Genomic DNA, 23,543 nt, shown 5'->3' with positions numbered 1-23,543 from the left:
AGGGTGCAGGCTGCCAGGGTGGAAGGAGTTGGTAGGAGTGAAGAAAGCAGAGGAATTTCTTGAAATACAGAACTGAGCTTATTAAAACCATAGAGTGAGCTTAGAAACAAAAGGAGAAAACTAGAGGTACTAGCACAGAGAGCAGAATCTAAATATTTATGAGGTATGACAGCAGCTTTTTGACAAATATGAGTTTGTAGAATCTTGTTTGGTAGCCACATATCAAAAAAGAAATCATGTCTAACTGTGAGACATGTATTTGTCTAAAGCAGTTCATCTAAGAACTCAGACGTTTTGTTAATGAAAACTGAACACATGGGCTAGCTGGGTTTATGCCAGCTTATGAATAAATATAACTTTTTCATGAGGAACCATCTTTTTAAAACAAATGTACTTCCTGACCAGGATCTGTGATACTTCATAATGGTTTATGCATACCAGAGTGATAGAGTTTCAAACATGCAAGAAAAAGTGACAAAGAGAAGAAAATGTTGTCTTCTGTGAAATTTGTTTAGAAGAAAAAATCCTTTTCTGTTTCTAGCACTAAAAATGGCTATTTGTATTAGACCCTGTCTAGTTCTCAGGCAAAACATGGATTCCCTATTTACTGACACATCCCCTATGCTTCTTTTGATGACCAGTTATGCTCCATCTTTTACTTATGTTTCATGGAATAATTTGTCATTAAAACAACATAAGATGTTGCTGATTTCAAATACCTCAGGTGTGTCAGACTCAGAAAAGAATGTTTCTAAAAACATACAGAGATTATTTGCTAAAGCTGTGTAAAATGACCTTCAGTGGAGTACACTAAAAAAAGTAAATCTTACCCATAAACATGTTGTTAAGCTGTTAGATGAAGAAAAGAATGAGTTATTTCCGTCAGAGGGTTTTATAGGTTTGGAATCAGCAGAGCTTTCCTCTGTCTTCATCAGAAGTTTGTCCATTAATTAGCCCTTCAATTCCACTTCAATTAAATTAACTCTAATTATTAAATTCATTACAAAGATTGACGCACCTTGCTCAAAGCTAGTGTGCTAAAAGCTGATAAACACCTTCACCCTAATGAAAAATTGATTAGATTGAAGAGAAATAAACCTTTGTTTCTCAGAGCTGCAGTGATGTTTTGTGACTCTGAAGTTAATCAAGACGTCTTGCATCTTTTAATCAAAAATTCAATTCAAAGTAGACATAAAATGCTATATAGTTGAGGGGGGATGGGGTGGGGGAAAGGAGGGGGAAATTACAGCTGTCTTTCTCCATAAAGGTTTTGGGCCGTTTCTTACGGGAAATGTCTCAGTTTCTTGATACTGCGTTTAATGTTCCACAGCACTTTGAGACAGCAGGGAGAAAAACACAGTTGATCAGGAATCTGGAAACCTTTCTTGCACTGAATGCAAGTTTCTTTTGCTATTAAAAATAATTTTGGTCTTTTATTACTGAACTACTTGCTGTCTTTTACAAGAAAAAAAAAAAAACAAAACCAGAACCAAAAAAAACAACAAACAAACAAAAAAACCCCTAAATGTAGCATTTCTGTGAACCATACATGGCTACAGCTGTATGGCTACAGTATGCCAAAGAAACTAAACAAGTCCCTTAGGCTGTATTGTATCTCTTTGTTTTTCTGTTTTCTGCTTAGCAGAAGTTTGCTGGAGACTGACTAAGTGAACCAAAATGGTAAATGCAAAATCTGGCAGTGTAAATTATTGTCTTGTATTAACTGAGACTTAATATGTGCTGTATGGCCTTTGACTACCTTTGGCAGTTAACATATTTTTCAATTATTCTCTCAGATACAAGATCTTGTTACTATATGTAAATGACAAGTTAAATTGCTGTATGTTGATTTATTTTTTTAACAAAGTGTTACTGAAACCAGACTGTTCATAGCTGTCACTGATACAAATTTACTCAAAGTGAAAGAGTAAAATGATCTTTTATACTTTACAGATGTGTCAGTGTGTCAGCACAGTGCTAATTTGTCTCACTAAGGCTGATTCTTTATAATGAAAAATGTGTCAGAAATGGTACATTTTAGCTTTGAAAGAAAGCAGGGAGAAGAGTACGGAGGGGAAACCTTGCTAATTTGAATTTCATCATTCTAGATTTTCAGTCACGACAGGTATCTGTTTCGTCACTGTGAGTACAGTGTAACTTCTGGTAGGTCTGAGTGCCCTATAATCTCAGACACAAAAGGTTACTCTTAAGACATGTGACCACAAGGCAGCATGCTTGAAAATTACCTCAAGCTAGCTAAAGAGCTGTGAGCACTTGAACATCACTAAAGTCTGGCGGCTAACTGAAAGAGCATTAGCAAAGAAATAAAACTCTGTGCTCTCTGTTCTGTTGAACCTTACGTGAAAATGTCTTTCACAGTAAATTCCTTCGATGTAACTTTCAAACATTTCGCCTTTCTTATTCTTCACGTGTTGAATTATAACGTAGCGCTTCTAATTAATACGTTCCCTCTGTCTCCCCCGTGCTTGCTGCCTCCCCGTCTCTGCAGAAATCTGTTCGGCGGACTGCGGCACGCACGGCGTGTGCGTGGGCGGCACGTGTCGCTGCGAGGAGGGCTGGACGGGCGCAGCCTGCAACCAGCGGGCCTGCCACCCCCGCTGCGCCGAGCACGGCACCTGCAAGGACGGCAAGTGTGAATGCAGCCAGGGATGGAACGGAGAGCACTGTACCATTGGTAGGCTGCCTGTGCTTTACCCTGTCCTCGCTGCAAAATTCAAACAGCCGGCGCTGCTGGCCGCCTCTGAATGTGTATTGCTTTGAAGAAATGTTTCTTCAAACAGAATATTTGCATGTGTCGGTCTGTGAAAAAGAGTTCATATTTTAAGGAAGGAAACGGTTATATAATGGCTCATCGGTTCTTCATAGCTAGTTTGCCATGAAAAGAAGATGGAAGAATTTCCTCTTCAATCTTTTCCCTTTAACTGCCTTCCACTGAGGGGGAGGTTACGTTTATTTTGAATGGTAAATATACTGTTTGAATTGTGCTTTTCTATTTTTTTGTGATAGCTTTATGTCTTTTTGGAAATGAAGCTTCTTATTGTTTTTCTTTCTTTTTTTTCTCTTTTAAGGAGAAGAAGCATTAAAAAGTAACTTGCTACATAAAAATGTCACTTCCACCATGTAATAAATGTGATCTAACTGCCCAAAATTATCTTCTTGTCAACAGAATGTTCTATTTAGAATACTATCAAATTTCTTATATGTTGTATAAAGTAACAGCAGTTTAATACAGGTGATTGATATGAAGCCATCCTTATTACAGCTTCTGTGTTTCTGTAACCTAGTTCTAGTGCCTGAAAACCTTTGGAAGTTACTATACCGCTTTTCTTACCCAGTTACTTACAGTCCATATATCCCATACAGAGCAGGATATCCTTCTCCACTACACAGGCTTTGACAGTGAGCTCGCATGGGAATTCATGCATGTGAATAAGAGGACTAAGAAAATGCAGAGCTGTAATGCTAGGAAATTCCCTTCCACACTAATTCCCCTTTGTGCAAGATGCTGCAGGTCTGTAACAGTGGAGTGGAGTCCCATCCAAACAATTTTTATCTCAGCAGAACCACAGAAAACTTCTGCATGACAACAGGTAGGAAGCACAGGCAAAGAACTGGCAATGGTCTACATGTAAGAGTTCGCTTACTGTACTTTAGTGAGTGGAGAGCATTGCATGAAGCGCATTAAAGGCTGTGACAGGAGTGAACCACGTGAAGTGTTTATGAGGCATATTTTCCAATTGTGAGAAGCATCATGCCTAATTACTTTGAGGTGGATTGAACTGGTAACAAACAAGGAAGCCACAGGTCAGACATAGGCAAGCATAACACTTGAGTGATGAGAAAATCATGGATAATCTGAATAATCAAAAAAAGTTCAATAAGTAAAAAACCCCACATAGTTCTGTGTTTGGGGAGATGGTTAAAAGAGGTGATGTAGCTGAAGCAACAGGATAGGACAGTACGTCTAACTGCAGTGGAGCTGATGGATGTGAATGTAGCATGATTTGCTTTTACCGCAAGCCAAAAAGAGCCTGGAGAATTTTCACTTTCATGGAAGTTTTGGAAGGGCTCTTCTAACTCTGACTGTGTTAGCACAGCTAAGCCATAATAGGGACATGAGTATCTAGAAAATACCAAAACCCAGGCTGTGCTCCCAAGTATTTTACAGTCCTGGCTGAGGGGCAGGTAGTGCTGCTGTGCTTGGCAGTGGTGAGAAGCAGTGGTAAGAGCTGGGAGGACAGGGAAAATGAGGGTCTGTTACAGCTGTATCAATTAATACCCACATCATTGCCTCCAGAAGATGAGGCAAGGTTATCTTTTTTAGAAGAGAGTTAGGTGTGAAAGTAATAAGACTGACTTGAGACTTATTTTTTACGGCAATCACAATTGATTTTTAAAATTTGGTTGGTTGGTTGGTTTGTGGTTTTTGTTATTTTCTAATGAAATTGCTCAAACATATGAGGGAAAGGTAATTTAGATGCATCTGCAGAACCACAGGGAGAATCGATAGGGTTAATGTTTTTGAGGAGCTTTCAGGAAACATGCTGACAAAGAGTAGAGAGGTGCAGAGAGAACTGCTTTCTGAACAATAAAAGAAAGTAAATATTTAGAAGTAGGATAAAGCCTTTCCCTTGACTGCTTTAACTTGCCAACGAGCAATTACTCAGCAGATTACTCTGCTGTTGGTCTCGCTGACCTTGGCAGCATTTCAAGGGTTGTAGTTGTACACGGATGAACTGCTCTTGAACAATTTTTCCAACATATTAAGCACAAACAAGTTTTTCCTCAGCACTGGGCAAGCAGGTCTGTCTTCCCACCTGTTTATTTTTAAATGGGTGTTTGCTTTGTGATGGCTGCTGCTGTAAAGATAGTTTGATTTGTTTATATTGCCCTTACAGCCTCCAAGGCAAGTAACGAGGTGCAGGCTTTAGCCTGCTGTTACATTTATTTTTTAGAGCCGTTTTCTTCAGGAGCCCCATGTTACAGAGAAGCCAGGTCACTTTATTGCTCATTTCCAACAGTATTTCAACTTAGTGGGGGAAAAATTGCTGCCTCCTTAGCTTGGCAGATGAAGAGTCAATTTGCTTTTCTCTCATCTACCCTACAGTAGGTAGGAGCTCTTTCTGAGCAGTGAATTTCAAAACACGAGGGACTTCAGAATGTTCCTCTATGCAAACCAATTTTTATTGTCAACCTCCATTTGTAACCCAGGCATTTTGTGCTACTTACAGCTCTCTACTTAGTAGCAGAATATTTGCATAATTTGTGTTATGTGTATGAAAGACTCCTACTCACTCTCCCTTTATGTGTCTAAAAATAAAAAATTGCACCCTTCTTATTTCTAAAAATCATTAACCATTTAGCTGCCATACTGTGAAATATTTTAGAAATGCAAATGTGTTTCTTTGTTGCAGCTATTAGCTGGAAACCCTCTGAAGTGCAGCAGCCAAAATTAACAGCTTCTCTGAGAAAGGAATATTCCAAAGAAACTGTAAATCATAAGGGCAATTCACTTTACTCACTTCCTGGGAAAGGAATAGCCCTTCAGATCTCTGGCTGGATGTGCAAAATGGGGCAGATGTGTACACATTACTCACAGAAGCACTAACTGGAATATATACTGAATCATCTGAATCCCTAACTCAACCAAAGAATTTATGGTATTTTTGTAAAGCATGAATGCCATTCAAAATAGTAAAAAAAAAAAAATGTTTTGCACCTCAGCTAACAATTTTTATGTATTCTTAAATGATAACTATCTGTCCAGTCTCATTTTCAGTTTTTTACACTGTTTGTATTGTAAGTTGGCACGTGTTAAAACATAGAATGAAGGCAAAACCCAAACCTATCTCCTTACTAAACAAGGTAGTCCTTAGTTGTATTTCTCTCTAATATAATTTAAATCTTAGATCGCTTCCTGAGTTATGCTGATTTATAATATATTTCAAAATATTTAAATGGAATTTTGTCAGAGGAAGTTCTAATTACTCTAAACTGCCAGGTACCTATTTCATTGGGTTTTTTTGGTTTTGGGGTTTTTTTGGTTTTTTTAAAATGTCAATACTTCAGGATGCTGGGAAGAAAAATTGTAGGTGATTGCAAAAGTTTGCTTTTATTTGTTCAGCAAAAGATTTAGACATATTTGCTCATCTGGTTTAAACATAAAGGTTTCCGTAAGATGACAAGACTGGATTGGAGAAATAATACACCTATGTATTTTATATACTTTGATTTGTGATAGAGAACAGAGTAGACTAAATAAAGTGGGGAAGAGGGGAGATCTATTTGTTTGAAGCAGTGTTTATAGAAAGGCGGACAAGATTGTTAGGATGGAAGCAGAAAACCTGATGTCTGCTGCTGATACCCACTTGTGGCAGTCTGCTTTTTAGATGTCGGAGCTGCCACCCATTAGCATCTCCTGTGGAAAAGCTGCTGGGGAGGATTCAGGCAAAGCAGTCAAGCTCACACATCACACACGCCACAGCGGGGCTCAGCAAGGAGAGGCAAGAAGGGGCCTTTGTGTGATTCAGTTCCAGCAAAGGTTTATTCCGGTGTGCCAGAGGGAATCAGGAACAAAAGACCGTGGCATGTGCTGTGCACTGGCCTAAACAGGGGTCAGGAGCCAAGGGTCTGAGGGCACAGGGGCAGTACGAGGGGCAGGGCAAAGGTCAGTGACCCATAGGGAAGACTGGGCTGGTCACCAGGGATACCACAACCAATAGGGAGACAGGGAAAGGAGAAACCACAAGAACCAGCGGCATGGGGAGACGAGAGACCAGGGCAGACCACAGTGTGCAAAGCACCATGGGGGAAATCCTTTTTTTTAGCCTAGGCAGGGAAGACTCTATGGTCTATCCAAGACAGGACCCTGGGAATTCCCCTGAGGGGATCCAGGCATTCCACATCCACTGTTCCGTTATGGGTCTTTGGGACAGGGTGGTGCAATTTCCATACCACGCCTGATGTCAGCCACACTGCCTTTGCTCTGAATGCATGCTTCCACACATTTATAGCAAAGATGTTCAGAGATAAGTACCTGTTCATCGTTTTAATGACTGGATCTAAGTACCTGTTCAGCGTTTTAATGACTGGATCTAATAGGAATTAGCAAAACTCAAAACCTGGTGCTGTTGTTTAGCATTTTAGCTGCTTGAACTAAATATAGGCAATGTACGATTCAAGTCTAGTTTGAATCTACCCTCTTTTACTTTAAAACCATTACCCCTTATCCTATCACAACAGGCACTGCTAAAATGTTTTAATATAATGTTTTACAATTTCCTGTATCCCCATGAGAACAGGTTAATCAACAGTTCACTGCAGAGCTATGGAAAATCACCTGTCAGTTGTTTATTTGGTCTGCAAGTGGCATTCATGGGTCTGAGGTGAGCATCCATATATTATTTTTTGGAGCTCTACCTGCATCTCAATGGGATAGAAGACAGCAGATGCACAGCTGGTGCCCAGGTGATGGCCTGGATGAAAATTTGCTCTGTAATTAAGTTTTCATAACAGAGTTGTGCTAAAGTATGTTTTTGTTTCCTTTTTGTCCTGCTTGCAATGAGTTCAGTGACCCTCTCCTGTCTGAGTAGCTGTTTTGTGAGATTGGAACAGATATTATTTCAGAAAGTCTGTTATTTTTCATGATATAACTGTCATGTACCATGACTATATTAGGTAACTGTCATAGGAAGCCCATAAATATGAATACTTTTCCAGCTGCTTTTCCATTAAACTCTGTTAGCTGAATGAAATTAGTAAATAATTATGTTGGTAGGGAACCTGCTATATCGATGTGCTGTGTAACAACTCACTTTTACAATGCGGCTTAATTTTTTCTATAGACTAAATTAGGTTTTGCATAATCTAAATTGCAAATTTGCCAATTTGCATTAAAACTATGCCTTCTTGTTCAGAATTGTCAACACCTCTTTTTTAAAAGTCTTTAACATTAAGCATGGGTGGGTAAGACCATCTGTTTATAAAGCTTGCCTGCAGCTCCATTACTTAACACAAGACAGGTTACAGCTGTTTAATTGTTATCATGTTGAACGATTATCTTTCAATCCAAAATTAATATTTGTATATGTATGCATGGAAAGCATATTGTTAAACATGAATGAGCTAAATGTGGATTAATGCCATTAAGCATTCATATTAATGCCTCAGGAGGGCTAAAGTTAGCATCATGGTACTTCCATGCTATTTTTGAGTGCCACATGAGGCTGCTTTACCTGGTATCCAGAACTGAAAATGAAAGCCAGTGGTGGTTCACTGAAAAGTGTGCAGTTTATGTTTATATTCCAGTGAGAACTGGGATCTAATTGGTTTCTTTTCTAAGAATTTCCCCTAAAATTTAATTGAGAAAAAAAATTAACAAGGAACAGCAAATTGTTTATTTTAACCTCATTTTTTTGCATGAAAAAAGAGTACCATGACATTCAAATCAATCAAACCAAAAAACTAAATTTTCCTCAGCAAGGAATTTCAAGTTTCATCTTAGCCAGAAAATCAGGAATGTCATCTGGTTTGGATATTCAGAATTATGAAGCAAATAAATCTAGAGGACTTTCCCAAAAGTATGTTTCCGTTAGCACAGACTGTCCTGGTGACTGATTAAAATGGTTTTCTGACTGGGGACAAACACGAAGGCATCGGTGTGTTGGTTTTCCATGTGACCACAATCAGATCAGCATAAGCACAGAAGTACAGCAAGTGTTGAGGAATGCTGAGACAGAATCTCCTCAAATAAGTTATATGGCTTGCACCTGTTCCCTTCAGCACGTGTTTAGCTTAGGGCTCCTTATACTACAGATTTCAAATATGACTGCGGGGAAATGACATTTTATCTGTCTATAAGATCAGAGAGCAAGTAAAGACAAATGTGTTCCTTCAGTTAATTAAACTAAATGCTTATAGGAAACTTGATATGGCTGTATATCATTACACTATACATTTTTGACATGTGGGCTTGACAGAATAAGTCCTGAACCAGTTTAAGGACCTGATCTATCTTCTCTACATTCGCACATTAGCAGCACAGATAACCGCTATTATGATGCCCGCTGTCATTTCAGTGCTGATGCTAATTGCCAAGCATGGCTCTCTTTTCCAAGTTTAAATTCCTGATGATATCCACATTTCAGAGCGATTTAAGAGGTCATGTATTTACTGTACCTTAATGCATGCACAGGAATTTTTCATAAATTTTAAGATTCTTTTGAAATTTTTTGTCCCTCAAATTGTAATAATTACTTCTTTGTGAATATATTCTGTAATTAGCAGATTCCTAAATTTATGTTTTTTCTTTAGTTATGGGTTCTTGGAATCATACCTGAATGCAAGTTTCATCTTAAAAATAAGATTGTATCAGAATGAAGGTATGATCTTTGACATTCAAACAGTTTTTATCAGATAAAATCAACCAAAGAATCAAAACTAATTATATCCAATATCAATTAGTTCACCACAGTATTGTGAGTGAAACCGTAGTTTCAAAACACCTGACTGCTTTGGGGTTGGGATTTTACAACAATATTTATACCTATACCCTCAATGCAAAAAGCCTGCGAGGAAGAGATGATGACTTTCTTGGCATCCAGAGGACTGATAATCACAGTTTAACAAGATATCATGAAATTTAGAACAAATTTGGGGGTTATACTTCCTGTGCCTAAAGGGCATGTTATTAATTTGACAGGCCAATCTTTGAATATGCCAAATATTTGTACATTTGGTATCCAAAAAATACTCAATTACCAGGTGAATTTAAGATAGAGCGTGCATTTGTGGAACTGTGAAAAAAAGTGAGTTATTGGTCAGGCCTTAACACATTTCAAGACCAAGTATCTCAAATACAAATTAACTGTTAGCATACTTTAAATTGCAAATTGGTTAATTTGCATTTAAATGAGGACCACATGTGAAGTTCAAGTTAGGCACATTTTCAGAAAGCAGCAGAATCCTCTGAGATGCGAAGAATTTTAAAGCTTGTTGTTTGAGCTGAAGTGGCCAGAGACTAAGTGCTTTTGTCTGTTGTATTGTTGCATGCTGGTCAGACCATACTCCATAAATCCTTTCAGTCAGGGAGAAAGATGGAAACAGTAATGCTTCCCATCCTGATCCGTGCCCTAATGCATTTTCAAGCTAAATTTATCTTTCATGCAGTTCTTGATGTGTCAGGTTTTTACCTGTAGCTGAGGCAGGTCTTCACAAGTTTGTTGATTCAAATGGGTATTTGAACTTTTTCAGCCTATATATGTGGGATAGGTTTAACTCCTTAATGGCATATACCCTTTCTTATAAATCCTCTTCCAGCTGAACTAATATTAAATAGGAAACAACACTGTTCATGATCTTACCAGTGGTCCCAAATTTCTTATGTCTACTACATCCTTAAAAATAACTGAACCTTTTATTCTAATACATATGTAGCTTTCCACTAATAATGATTAGAAATCTTACTTTACAGTAAAATTGAAATGAACAAATTCCAGAACAAAAAAATCTAAAGGGTAACGGGCTTATGTGCTTTTGTGTATAAATCCCATGAAGTATTGCTGCAAAGACAGTTGCAATTTTGGCAAGGGATAAATTGCAGCGAAGTCAGGTCTCTCTGCAAATATTTAAAATGCATAAACTATTAAGAAGGTATGAATTCAGGGTGATGACAATGTTATGGCCTGTGTAAAGAGGAAAAGAAATAAAATTGTGTGAAACTATAATTCCATCCATGTGCTCTCCTTTAAAAGAAGGGCAAAGGGAAATTTAGGAGTAAAAAAGTCTCAAGAGGGAAGAGTGTTTGTAATCCTTCTCTATTGGCAGCAATGCACTGAACATATGGTATGTCTAAGACAAGGGTCTTACATACTCAGAGAATGGATGACGACTGTGAGCTGCTTACAGTGGAAGAACATGTGCTTTCAGTACTGTTCAGTGATGAATAGGAAGAATTGCATTTGCAAATGATAACCAAAGCCTGCTGCCCCCAAGCACTTTGGAAGACAGGACAAGAATTTAAAATTGCTTTAACAAATAGCACAGACTATGCAAAATATAAGGTGCAATTCAACAAATGCTGGCTTCTGTGCTTAAGAATAATCAGCAGCACAAATCCAAGTTAGGAAGCAGTTTGCCAGGCAGAAAACACTGTAGGAGATGCTGAATTTGACATGAGCAAACCTTTCTGAAGACTGGCTACAACAGTAGCTTTAAAATTTTGTGAATTCTGGATTTCTCTAAGTTTTTTGGTAGAGGCATGGAGCTCCTCAGGATTTGCATATGGGTGCATGCTTTTCTTAGTCATTCTTTGGGAGGGAAAGTAGTTCCCTAAAGGAATCAGTATGCCATTCCCTAGGTCAGCTGCGGGTAGGAGAAGAAATGCTGGGTTTAGATATTACAAAGGTTCTTTGGGGTTTTATGTTCAAAAGGTGGTTTAATTGTCAAAATAGTTTAACTGTGGCTGGATGGAAATGAGAGGAAATAAGGGTGATCTGGTAGCCACGTCAGGAGGAGTAAGCCACCATGGACTGAGTCTTGAGTAGATTAGAGAAGTCAGACCAGAACCATCAGCTCTGAGTTTTGTACCAGTTCCCCCAAAACAAGCAGCAAAACTTGTTTACAAACTGCATTCTCCCTAAAGCTTGCAGTAAGTTTTCTCTTCTGCTGACAACTGCCAGTGAAACCACTGATAAAGTGTGTGCCTCATCCCCTGCTACTGCTTGGCTGCACGGGGAGAAAAAAGTAATGTTCATAAGAAGAGACTGGTGCACAGGATGAACTGGTAAAGGATGATTTTGAAGACCTGGATTCAACCCATGATTCTAACATGTATTTTCTGTTAGTTGCTCACAAATACAGACTTTAAAGACGTGCTCTCTGACTGTTCTTCTCCTTCTGGGAACAAGATTTGCACATGTAGGAGTTGCTTAAAATGTTGGTTCATGTATGAAATACTATATAATTCTAAGTATTCCAGAAAATCACATCACACATCCTTGTAGCCAGGTGAATGGAGACTTCTCACTCTGATGTTTCTATGCTTTATTTATGGTAAAATGAGGTAAGAATGTATTCTCTTCATACCGGTAGTATGAAGATAGTGTACTAAATAATTGTGACTTAGGGAGGAAGTTGATAGGAAAGTCTGAAAAGAGAACTGTTGCTTCCTCATTTAGGTTAGCATAGTGTGCCTGCTACTAGGGCATCAGCTGTTTGTGAGAGAATGAGTGCTGAATGAGGACTATGAGCTCTGCACATTCACAGGGGAAGAAGTGTATAAAACTTGCACAGGTAGCCATAAACCCATCGTTGCCTAAATTTTGGATGCTTGACATGGCCACTGTCATGGTATTCTAATGTGTTCAGAGGGATTTGGCATATGGACTGTAAACAAAGTTTTATACAAATACTAAAGATTTATGAAAATAAGTGAAGATATTAAAGCTTTCTACCTCTAAACAAACAGATGAATGTGTGTAAAGCTTAAAGGGAAACAATATGGTAACAACATAGCATGGTTTGCTTACCGTCAGTTTTTATTCCAAGAAAAACCTGCTGTCTCCCTGTATGACACTTGGTGCAAGGTTATGTAGAAGTGTAAAGGTGACTGATGCAAGGGATGTCATTCCCATGTTCCTGTAGAGGATGGGAATCTGAGAGCATGAAGTTTGTGTGAGCAGCGGAGATACTTACGCAGTCGTTCACCAGGGAATGGGAACTGCACTAAGGAGTTGTGGGAGATGAGGAGAGGAAGCAAAGCAGAGCTTGCCCCCAGAGGAGCAGAACAGCATTCTCCATTGCTGCCATACTGAAATTATTTCTTCGTCATCTCTCCTTTCTTTTCTTCCCCACTATGGTTCTTTTCTTCCTCCCCCCCCCCTCATTTTGGTTCTCTCTTCTCTTTCTATTTTCTCCTTCTGTTTTCTTTTAGAGGAACAGGCTGTAATGCAGTAAGGAAGGGAGAAAGCTGATTGTGTTAGTGGAGAGGAGACAAGGGTTTGACTCACACTTTCAAGGTGTCAAAAGTAAAAAAAAAAAACTTTTAAAAAACCTAGTTTTTTATTTAGTCTGACCTAGGTCAATATGGCTTTGGTCGTGTTCATTTGTGGTTTCACTTCAAGTCTGCTGGTACTGTGAGGTTAAATCTGCTCTTACAGCAAAATTATTCATGACTCGAGCTATTGACACTGTAACAGGCCTATATATACATTACAAAAACATGAGGCATGTTACAGTCTAGTGTACAGATTACAAAGATGATGATGGTGAAGATGTCTGATGGAGGATAAACTAATAGAGATATAAATTCACTATACAGCATTTAGAAGCATGTCACCATTGTAATCCCATATGACAGAATAATCAGAATAAAGCAGTGTTATAAGTACCAATTAAGGAACATCAAATCAATGGATATGTGACTCATGCTGATTTAAATGGGAGCTGATTGGAATAAATGGATTTAATATGTACTTTTATTCTTAGGCTATTCTGTCATACCTGGAGGAAGTAGTATATGAAGACACTGACTTACATTTCTGATAGGAAACGAATGGGAGACATTAAATATTTTTTTAAAAAAAATTCAAGGTTCTGACTAGTTAAGAAATATACTGTGTTAAATGTGAATATGCCTGACTGTCACCGTTTCTTTGTAAAATCCTTTATCTGCCACATATTTATATAAATACCCACACAGATTGATGGCATCTTTTCTGTTTTATTTTGTATGAATTTTGAATGCTGCTTAGATTTTCTTGGGCTTCTAGTAGCCTAGAAAATGTACAAATCCTATATCTCCATTTTTGTTTTTCCTTTTTCCACTGTGAAGTCCTTCTACTCCTGGAGGCAATAGCAATGGCACAGTCTTAAACTCTGGAAGAAGACTCTTGTAGGTATATTGTCTGGTCTGTAATTAGACTTTTTAAGGGCATAAGAAAACCTTTATGTGCCAGATATGTAAATATCTTGCCAATGAGCACCTGCTGAGATGTTCCATCCTACTGAAGTGCTCCAAATCCCACCTGGAATTCTCTATCCAGAGAGGGGAAAGGCTTGTATTTTGTATTTCCACACAGGTTCATTCCTCTCTCAGTTGCAGTGCCATGAAGATAAGGAAAACAGCATGGCTAGTTAAACTTCACTGCAAAGTTATACAATTTTTGGTCATTCATTTTCTGCTTTGTGCTTTTTCTACAATGCTGCATATTAACCAAAATAGTTTCTTACATTGTTCTTAATGTCAACTGACTGTGAGTAAAAGGATGCTGAAAGGTAGAACTTGTTTTCTGAGCATTACAGTTTTGTGGTTTGGAGCTGACTTCTTATAAGACTGCTGGATAAAAAAAAAAAAAAAAATCCTAAAAGAGCATTTTCTTAATCTGTCTTGTGTTTGGGAGGTTTGTTGTGGGTTTTTTTGTTTGGTTGGTTTTTTTGTTTGTTTAGGTTTTTTTATTTGAGTTTTGGGGGGTTTTTTGGCTGTTGTTTTGTTGTTTGTTTGGGGTTTTTTTCATGAAGATTGGATTCTGAGAATAAATAGTGTGTGGGGGCTTGGGATTGCAGGGACTGTTTTCAGTTGCCTAGGAGGTTTTTTTAATGTTCAGTTACCTATCCTTACACTTGTAGAGGCATTTAATGTTTTACTTGTGGACAGATGAATTCCCCAGACAGATCTGATTGCTTTCATTTTATTAAATAAAGCTTGATTTTTCCTCCACACATACTACACCATGTTTTAAGCTGTGTAGGAGCAAGGGGAATTATACTGGATGAGTAAGAGAAGAACTTGATCCACCCTGAAATGTAGCTCTATCATTTTTCCTTTTGTTTGTGTTTAATGTGAAAAACTACCTAGTTTGTTGCTACTGCTCTAAATGTTCTGTAATTTATGTTTTCATTTTACTTTGTCTTGCATTAACCTTACCATTCATCATAGGGGAAAAACAAAAACAGCTGTGTGGTGGACACCTGACACTTTCTTCAAGAAAAAGGAACTAGAGAATTCCATGCTCTCAGTTGTAGCAGTGATTGTGCCTCCTGGTACACGTCACCTCCCTCCTTGGAGTCCAGAGCAGCTTTTTTCTGTTCCTCCAAACTGGAGGAAAGGCTATAGCTGGAAAGGCCTTTGTCACCAGTCAATGGGATCCTAGCAATGACAAAGAACTTGCCAGACAGGGGCTGTCATCCATCAGGGATTTAGGAAAGTCAAATTTTAAAAGAAAAATGGGCTGTGAGGGCTGTGTTCAGGGACCTTGTCCCCAGCAAAACCAGTAATCCAATGTTCCTGGCTCCGTTTGGTGTGTCCCCACTGCAGTCTCCCATCTCCTCAGGCATGGGTGGCTGGCTTGGGTAGCCTGCAATGGATCTGGTGGCTTTGCTAAATGACATGAACCCCTTTCACACAAATGCAGCTGATGTCTGTTTCCTACAAGGAAGGAGGGAATATGTTACTATCTCTGTGTCTCATGTATTAAAAGTAGGCCCTGCTGCTTGAAATCCGTCTTATGCTCTGTATGTCATTCATCCATCTGCCTCCTCAAATCTTTCATGAAATCCTAAGTGTCATAACTTACAAAAAGGAGTCTTGCTATTCTTGTATGTACCATGTTATTTATTTTTATACATCTAAAGCCTTAGTTTAATTTTCACCTGCTTTTCAAAATGAAATGGATCATCACACTACTAACCCCACTACCTCCTCTTCCACCCCATATTTACAATACAGCTTATTTTACATACTTGGTTTGTGTGCTCAGAAGAAAAACTGTTACTGAATTGAAGCAGAAGGAAAAAATCCTTCTAAAAATCCTGTTAATCCATTGAGAATTAAGATAGTGTGCTGGTTATGCTGTCAGAGTCATGGGTGACCTGCAAATCAAAAATCTCCCGCATGGTTAGTGTTTTAAAGCTCATAAGCTAAGGAATTGCTCTTACATTGTGTTGAATATTGGATTTTTTAAACTAGCTATGATAATATTTTTGTTATATAAAAAATCAAAGCATGTGAAGTCAGAAGAAAATATAGTCTCAGTAGCTTCCCTTTTGCTTCTGCAGGCCTACTTTCTAAAACAGTTTCATTGATTCATGATGATGTTTGTTGAGAAGAGAATTCCTTGCATTTTTAAAAGCCTTGAAATACATTTTCATTTTGTAATGTAAGACCTCTCATGTCAGGTGCACCTGCTTGATTTGCATGTGAATTCTGAACAATTCTTGTTTCATGTGACACTTCTGAAATGTCTGTCTGTTTTTTTTTTTTTTTTTCTTTTTAATTCTCAAGCTCACTATTTGGATAAGATAGTGAAAGGTACTGTATACTTGCTCTTTGACATGCCTTTATCTACATGGGGTTTTGGTTTTTTTATATTAATATGTAGTTAAAAACATACTAGTCTGGGCAAAAGAATCTTCTCTTACATACATTCCATGGATTGTATATATAACTCATATGGCTTTCAAATCACCTCAAAATTTTGCTTCTGTTATATGGTAACACTTTATCAGTAATTATACATTTCTGTACAAACTGTATACAAGTATTAGATTAAATCTGAAGCAATAACTGAAGATAGAATTCATTTGCTGTTTGGAACTTTTTATTTGTTAGTTTTGTCATTGGACCTCTACCCAGAAAACCCTAAATATTAAGGAAATGAAGCAAAGTGATACTCTTGTCACAGAATGAGGGTCATTAGTTCTAAAGAACAGATTAATTCTAGAGATGTGTATGTTTACATGCTGACACATCAGTGGAGTTCCCAAAGCTTATAAGCTTTTGATTATCTGAATATAGAAAATCTATAGGAAATTATGTATTTTGTATAAGTTTAGAAAAATCTTTTGTAGTCTGTGCAGCATTTTCGAATAAGAGGTTCAAGGATGCAAAAGCCTAACATGAAACAGCAATGATTCTTGTATCTTCAGTTATGGTGAAAATTTGATTTAGAGAAGTGTTTAAAATATTCCTACCCCTCTTTCCCTGAGTATCTTCCTCTATTCCTTGTGTTTTTTCGTTAGAGTATGGCAATATTGATGGCAATATCCAGGCTTTCACACAATAAGTCTTGAGTGTACCCAGTTGACTCCTAAATTGCTTTGTCGGTATTGCAATTATATATGTAAGTCTTCCATAAGTCAAACAGAAGAAATATTGAGAAAAAAATAGCTCTCAGTACATTAACAAATACTATTAGCAACTGCAGTCTGAAAGAATAAAAGTAGCAAGACAAATTTCAGCCTGGCATGATGGCACAACATCCATAACTGTAGCATCCACATCCTTCCTTCCAAGATGTTTTCCTGATTCTCTGCCTTCTAAGAGTGCTTTGACAAGAGCATCCTTTATAACTTTTTTCTGTATGTGTGTGATTTGGAGCTACAAGGTTGGAAGGAGTCACTAAATTCAAAATTCTTTAGAAGAAAAAAACAACTTCTGAAAAACCACTCTAAGCTTAGCCAAAATGGATCAGTAGGTTAGTTGCCAAAGATAGGTGTTCTAAAAAGTGAAGAATTGTTTACCCAGTCACTTAAGGTTTTTGGATGAAAGTTTACAGAATATTGTTGTGTCCAGAAATATCTGATTTGTAGCCACCTTCTCATAAGTTAGTTAGTGCCATATCTGTACTTGCTTCTGTCAGTGTCTTATCATAGTCATAGATAAGGAACACCGAAATCTACATATTTATAGCGTTGTCATCCTCATACAGATCATTTTGGCTGCATGCCAGATTTCATCACTACGAAGTGACAGATACTGGTGTTTTTTTTAATGCAATGTTAGACTGAAAACAATTATCGATTTTGGATATATTAAATTATGTTAATTGTTTCCCAAATTTTCCCTCCTTGGCCATAAAAGCAGACAAGATAGGATATAAAGGTAACAGCACAAAAGCCTTAGGGAGATTGTCACAAAAAATCACTCTCTGCTATCTGTCTTGAAGCACGTCACTACCGTGTTTTTGTTCAGTCTATCAATGTTTATTGTGGTCCTTATGGTATTTCATTTTGTCCGTCCTAAGTAATCAAATACGCACAGCTATTACATTAAGTTGGAAATCCTGTTGGTCCTGTCCCATCCGTATGCAGCCTGAATCCTAATGTTTGTTAGAATAGATGCTAAGCTGCTTCACTATTCCTGGGCTTTGCTTATTCTGTGAAAAGGAATGTATTTTTGGCATAAAGTATAGTCATTAAAACTGGCCTATACTTTGTGCAATTATTTAACGCACTGTAATTTCACATGAATACACGGCAACTCTGAGACCAGATAAAGTTAACCTTCTCTTTTATTACTTGCCTAAAATCATACCCATTTTGCCCCTTAAGAATTTGGAGGGATTTGTTCACGGTAACAGGGAGCTTAATCATTTGTGCCAGTAATTAATCAATACTGCATAGAGCAAATAATCTATTCTATGAGCACAGAAAAATGTAACATTTTACACAGCTGTGTTTGCACTGTGCACTCATCTCTTGTTACTTTGACAAAAAATTAAAAAAAAACAAACTTAATTTTGTCCGGCCTGCAGGTATTTAGAGGATTGGTGCATTTATTTCCTGCCTGTACAGGTAAGTGGTGTCTCAAGTGTCAGGCCAATCAAAGATGCCACTTTGTTAAGAATTACGTTCCCCAGGTAATGTTGCTGTTCCACTCCATGTGCAATTACAGTATTTGTGCTGTTCTTAAGGCCTGTTTCCTAATAAGTGTCCCTTGTTTGTATTTTTTTTTTTCTTTTTCCATTATTACGATATTTAAATCACTCGTGCTTTTTCTTTGTCTGTTTCAACAGAGGGCTGCCCTGGTTTGTGCAACAGCAATGGGAGATGCACACTGGACCAAAATGGCTGGCACTGCGTCTGCCAGCCAGGATGGAGGGGAGCCGGTTGTGACGTAGCCATGGAAACTCTCTGCACTGACAGTAAGGACAACGAAGGAGGTGAGGGACACCAACTGGACCTTTAACTCTGGGGAGAACATGTTGAGGAACGGAGATTTTTCAGTCAGATGTTTAAATACTGCCACGAGAACCATACACACATTTGACTCGCTCTTACGCCTGTAAGAATATTCCATGGTCTTCAGTGCTTCCTTATGGCACATCAGCAAAGCCTTACAAGCTGCGTGTGCCAGGTGAAATGTGAACGGAGAGAAAGATAGGTGTCACCTTAGTTTCCCTTCTTTTATACTGGGAAAAAAGGTAGTTTCAACTCAGTGAACTGTTGTAGAGGGGAAAAAAAGGAAGTAGTTCAAAATTTCAGTGACCTCACAAGAAAATTCTCCCAAGAGAATAGGCTGAACTGGGAGTTCACATTTTGAACTATGATGCAATTGCTGGAAACAATTGGTCGCCCAGCCTACAGAGATCTTATCTCTCCATAGCCTGTGAATGCTCTCATAACTGACAGGATGCTCTCAGAAGTCTTTTTTTTTTTTTGCTTACTTTTCCACAGTCTGTCATTCAGGTGACAGGTAACAATCTGCAGTGAGATGCAGGCAGGACTGCTAACCTGAGGAATCAATCTATGATTATTGGTGTAGTCTACAGAAGCTAGAGGGGCTGTGACTTAGCATGATTCCAGAATCACATTAAAAAACCCCACAATAACAAGATTAAATGTGAATGCAGTCCAATATAAGATTAGCATAATGCTTTTATTGTCTGTCTTTCTTCCCCTTCTCTCATCAATTCTTTTTGCTTAACACCTTCAGATTCAGAGAAGAGATAAAAACTCCATTAGGGCCTCTGGATGATGATAAAGTCATCTGGGACTTTGTCTTTCTGTTTTTGAATGAGTATGCCTCTGCAGTTGCTGGTTGACTCTTTGCTCTCACATCCCTACTGCAGCTGGGATCTTAGACTTCACAAACTATAAATAACAGCAGCATTTACTTCCTGAGGAAAAAAAAAAACCCTGTTAAAACCGTCCTCTTGTTTATAACTGTACACATCATTTGGCTTGTCATCCCTCTCCATTACGTATTATGTATTTTGAGGCAGTTTTCCATACTTAGGGGCCTAAACAGTCTGACCCCCATTCCAGCAGAGATGTGCTTGTTTGGGGAATTAGGTTCAGGTGGGCCAAGGAATTACAAGAAAAGGAAAGAAGAGAAACCTGTAAATATGAGGAGAGACAAAGCAGGGAAGAGAAGTAATGAGGTGGAAGCATAAACAACTTGGAGAAAAAATAGATGGTGGGGGGGAAGGAAAATACATTAAAAGGCAATTAGTAGACTAAAACAAATTCAGTAAATGTTAAAGATCATATAAAGATGTGACATATGACAGCAAGAGTCAGGAGCAGGTAATAGAGCAGTAGGAGGAAGAAGAATAACGTGAACAGGAATGCATGTAAATGGAACAAGAGAAAAGAAGTTGCTTCTTCAGACTGAGAACAATAATAATAGCTTTTTGTGGGTAAAAGGAACAAGGAATTGGAGCAGAACAATCTAACAGGATGCCTTATAGAAGAAAGAATCATTTTGGGGAAAAATGGCTAATGCTGATATTTTGTTGCTTTTTTCCCTCTCTCATGTCCTTTTTTCATATTGCCTTTATGGACATCATTATGCAGCTATGCATGAGGAAGGGGTTGGCCTAGCACTTGTTTTACTGTGATTGGCCTGTATAATGTTATTTGTCAATAGTATTTCTCTTATTTAAATTTATTGCTTCAGTACAGTGCATATTCACTTCAGTCTTTGAGCGTGTCTGAGAAAAAGGGTTAAAATTTAACAGATCAAATTAAAAATGGAAGCATACCTAACAAAACTGGAGAAGGAAAGTCTCCTTTGTAAGCTGCCTGGAAAGAACAAGTATTACTTCCCTTTCCTGGAACCAACCCACTAATCTCCAAGCAAGCCATTAAAATTTCAGACAACTACAGGGAATGGCACAAGTATTCTTCTGCTGTATTTGTTTATGGTGGGAGATTAGGTTATCTGAGCACTTGTGCTGAATTTATATTATGGCTGCGGGTAGTGTGATCTACATCTCACTAGGCTCAGTGGTTATATAATTAAAGTTATCTCAGTTGTTTTGTGTTTGATAGGCTGTGGTTAGTGTTAATGCTTTCTCCTACACTGGGTAGAATATATTTCATATATTAATATGAGCACAGTTCATGAATAAAAGTATCTGCTGTTCCTTTGATTCTTAGGTCTTTCTGGGACTGATTATTCAAATTCTTTGAACATGAGCATCCTAAGGATCCCAATGGGAATATTCTCCATAGGAAATCCTAATGGCATCAAGACATACCTGAGTATTTTCCCTTCTAGATACTATGGACATATGATGGGATGATTTTTACTTATCTTCCTTTTAATACAGATTTTTCAGTCTTGGAAATCATTTCTGTTCTCGTTAAGGCTCACTCATTATTTTCCCCTGTGTTTGACTGGATTTTTCTTTACATTTTAGCAGCCCACAAGGCAAGTGTGTGCGTCAAGCAGATCTTACTCTGAATACAAACTCCTAATGAAATTATGAGGAGAGGGAAGTCAGAGCTGTCTGTGGGTGAAATAAGTCTAACTTCTTGGGGAAAAGAGGTGTCACTATTATGCTTGAACAAAGGGGGCCATGCTTTGTTATCACTGTGGGAAGAATAAGAAACAGGAAGAGTCACTGTTTACTCTTTGGTTTAGATGGGTCCTTATTGAACAGATTCCTTAGTTAAGTTTGCTTTTTATTAGCTCCTATCCAATTATTTAGAGTAGTTATACGTTTCCACGGGCAAGATTTAAGGGATCATTAATATTCTTTCTTTGCTGAAATGAAAATAAATACTGTTATAGAGCAAAGCACACTTAGCACTATTTTATTTTTTTAATTACTTGCATAGTCTAGGGCAGCATTTTCCTGACAAACATCACAGGATAGTACAAATTCAGCCTAAAGATTGCCTAAACCTCTTCTCTGATAGTGGCTAATAGCTGTTGCTTAGCAAAACATTGTAATAGGGTAGATGAACTTATATTTTCTTTTGTATGCTAACGGGCCGTTAATTAAAGTGAGGAATTACAGCCACAGAATGTTTTGAATATCTGGAGAGTTTCTAAGTGCAAGCTAAGGAAATCTCAGGAAGTAGCTGCTTGAACTAGTAGTGATACAGTGGCATGCTCGTGTCCTCTGGCTTGCACTCTGACACTTCCCATTATTCCTCAGCTTTTCAAATGCATCTATGATAGCTGGTCAGTGCTGGGTTCATATATCATGGGACTTAGCCATAATGGCTCCAGGATTTCATTCTGGAGTGAGAACTCATTTGAAGCCCCACATTTCATATTTTAGGCTTCTTCACTCAACTGTAAAGCTGAATTTCAGCATACTATAGGTATGCTTGTAGAGATACTGCAATAGTAACATTGAGCAAGGTCCTTGCACACTGTTTAGGAATAAATCAAGGGCTGTTTGTGCTTTTCTGGCTTTTCTGACTAAATGTTCCTACAAGCAGTCATTTTGATGTCTATGATTGCATCCATTCATTATAGCCTGTTGCAAAATTGAGGTTTGTAAGGATAACTGAGATTTGTTTATACAGTTTTCTTTCCTGTCTCTTGCCTTAGTTTGCAAGTCACCAAAACTGTCTTGGTGGAATGGCCAGCATCATAGTTCCAAAACTATATTCTTCCTATGTAGGCACTGAATTTCACTCTGTGGAGATTTTTGTTCACTAAATACAGCATCAACCTCTTTATCAAGAATGGGATTTATGTAGGTCCTTGGCTACCATCTCCCCTTGACACTGGCAGATCTTTTGCCCAGGACTTACTTTGTCCTTTTTTTTTTTCTCTTTCCAGCAGTTTTATTCCATTCAAAAGCACACAGTCCCACTGATATATCTTATTTTTTTAAACGTGCATTGTGGAGGTTCTCTGTCTTGACTCCTCTCATTTAATCACATAAAGAGAGCCTGCAGAAGAGAAAGTTCAGGCTGGGTTGAAAGTGACCATAAAGAACATCTAGTTGCAATCCCCCTGCTATGATCAGGGACACTGCACTACACCAGGTTGCTCAAAACACTATCCAACCTGGTGTTAAATACTCCCAGCGATGGTGAATCCACAATTTCTCTAGGCAACCTGTTCCAGTGCCTCACCTCCCTGACAGTAAATAATTTCTTCCTTATAGCCAATCTGAACCTGCCCTCTTTCAGTTCAAAGCCATTCATCCTTGTCCCATCACCATCTGCGCTTGTCGAAAGTCCTTCTCCAGGTGTTGCAGGCCCTCTTCTGGTACTTGGAAGATGCTACAAGGTCTCCTTGGAGCTTTTTCTTCTTCAGGCTGAACAACCCCAAGTCACTCAGCCTGTCATCACAGGAAAGGTGCTCCAGCCCCCAGTCACCTTCCTGGCCTCCTCTGGACTCACTTTAACAGGTCCATGTCCTTCTTACACTGGGGGCCCCAGAGCTGGACACTGAACTCCAGGTGGGGTCTCATGAGAGCAGCGTTTTGATGGTTTTATGAATCTCTCCAAATAAGTAATTTTATCAAAAGTCCATGCTCCACTGCAATTCAGTG

General features: G+C 38.3%; 1 protein-coding gene across 8 annotated transcripts in view; it reads left to right on the top strand.

The window, feature by feature from the left end:
* TENM3 (teneurin transmembrane protein 3) overlaps positions 1 to 23,543 on the top strand; it is an 844,329-nt gene that overhangs the window by 761,771 nt on the left and 59,015 nt on the right. For 4 of the 8 annotated variants that reach the window (XM_058420805.1, XM_058420804.1, XM_058420802.1 and 1 more), the window contains 4 exons: positions 2,510 to 2,695; positions 16,301 to 16,327; positions 17,879 to 17,899; positions 18,813 to 18,959. In XM_058420805.1, the coding sequence (XP_058276788.1) occupies positions 2,510 to 2,695; positions 16,301 to 16,327; positions 17,879 to 17,899; positions 18,813 to 18,959 (381 nt within the window). The remainder of the gene's footprint in view (positions 1 to 2,509; positions 2,696 to 16,300; positions 16,328 to 17,878; positions 17,900 to 18,812; positions 18,960 to 23,543) is intronic. The other 4 variants (XM_058420808.1, XM_058420807.1, XM_058420803.1 and 1 more) reach the window with 2 other exon arrangements.

The sequence above is a fragment of the Hirundo rustica genome, chromosome 5 (genome assembly GCF_015227805.2).
Source record: "Hirundo rustica isolate bHirRus1 chromosome 5, bHirRus1.pri.v3, whole genome shotgun sequence".
Taxonomy (NCBI): Eukaryota; Metazoa; Chordata; class Aves; order Passeriformes; family Hirundinidae; genus Hirundo; species Hirundo rustica.
Note: the sequence above shows the minus strand (reverse complement) of the source record. Positions and strands in the feature narration are given on the sequence as shown.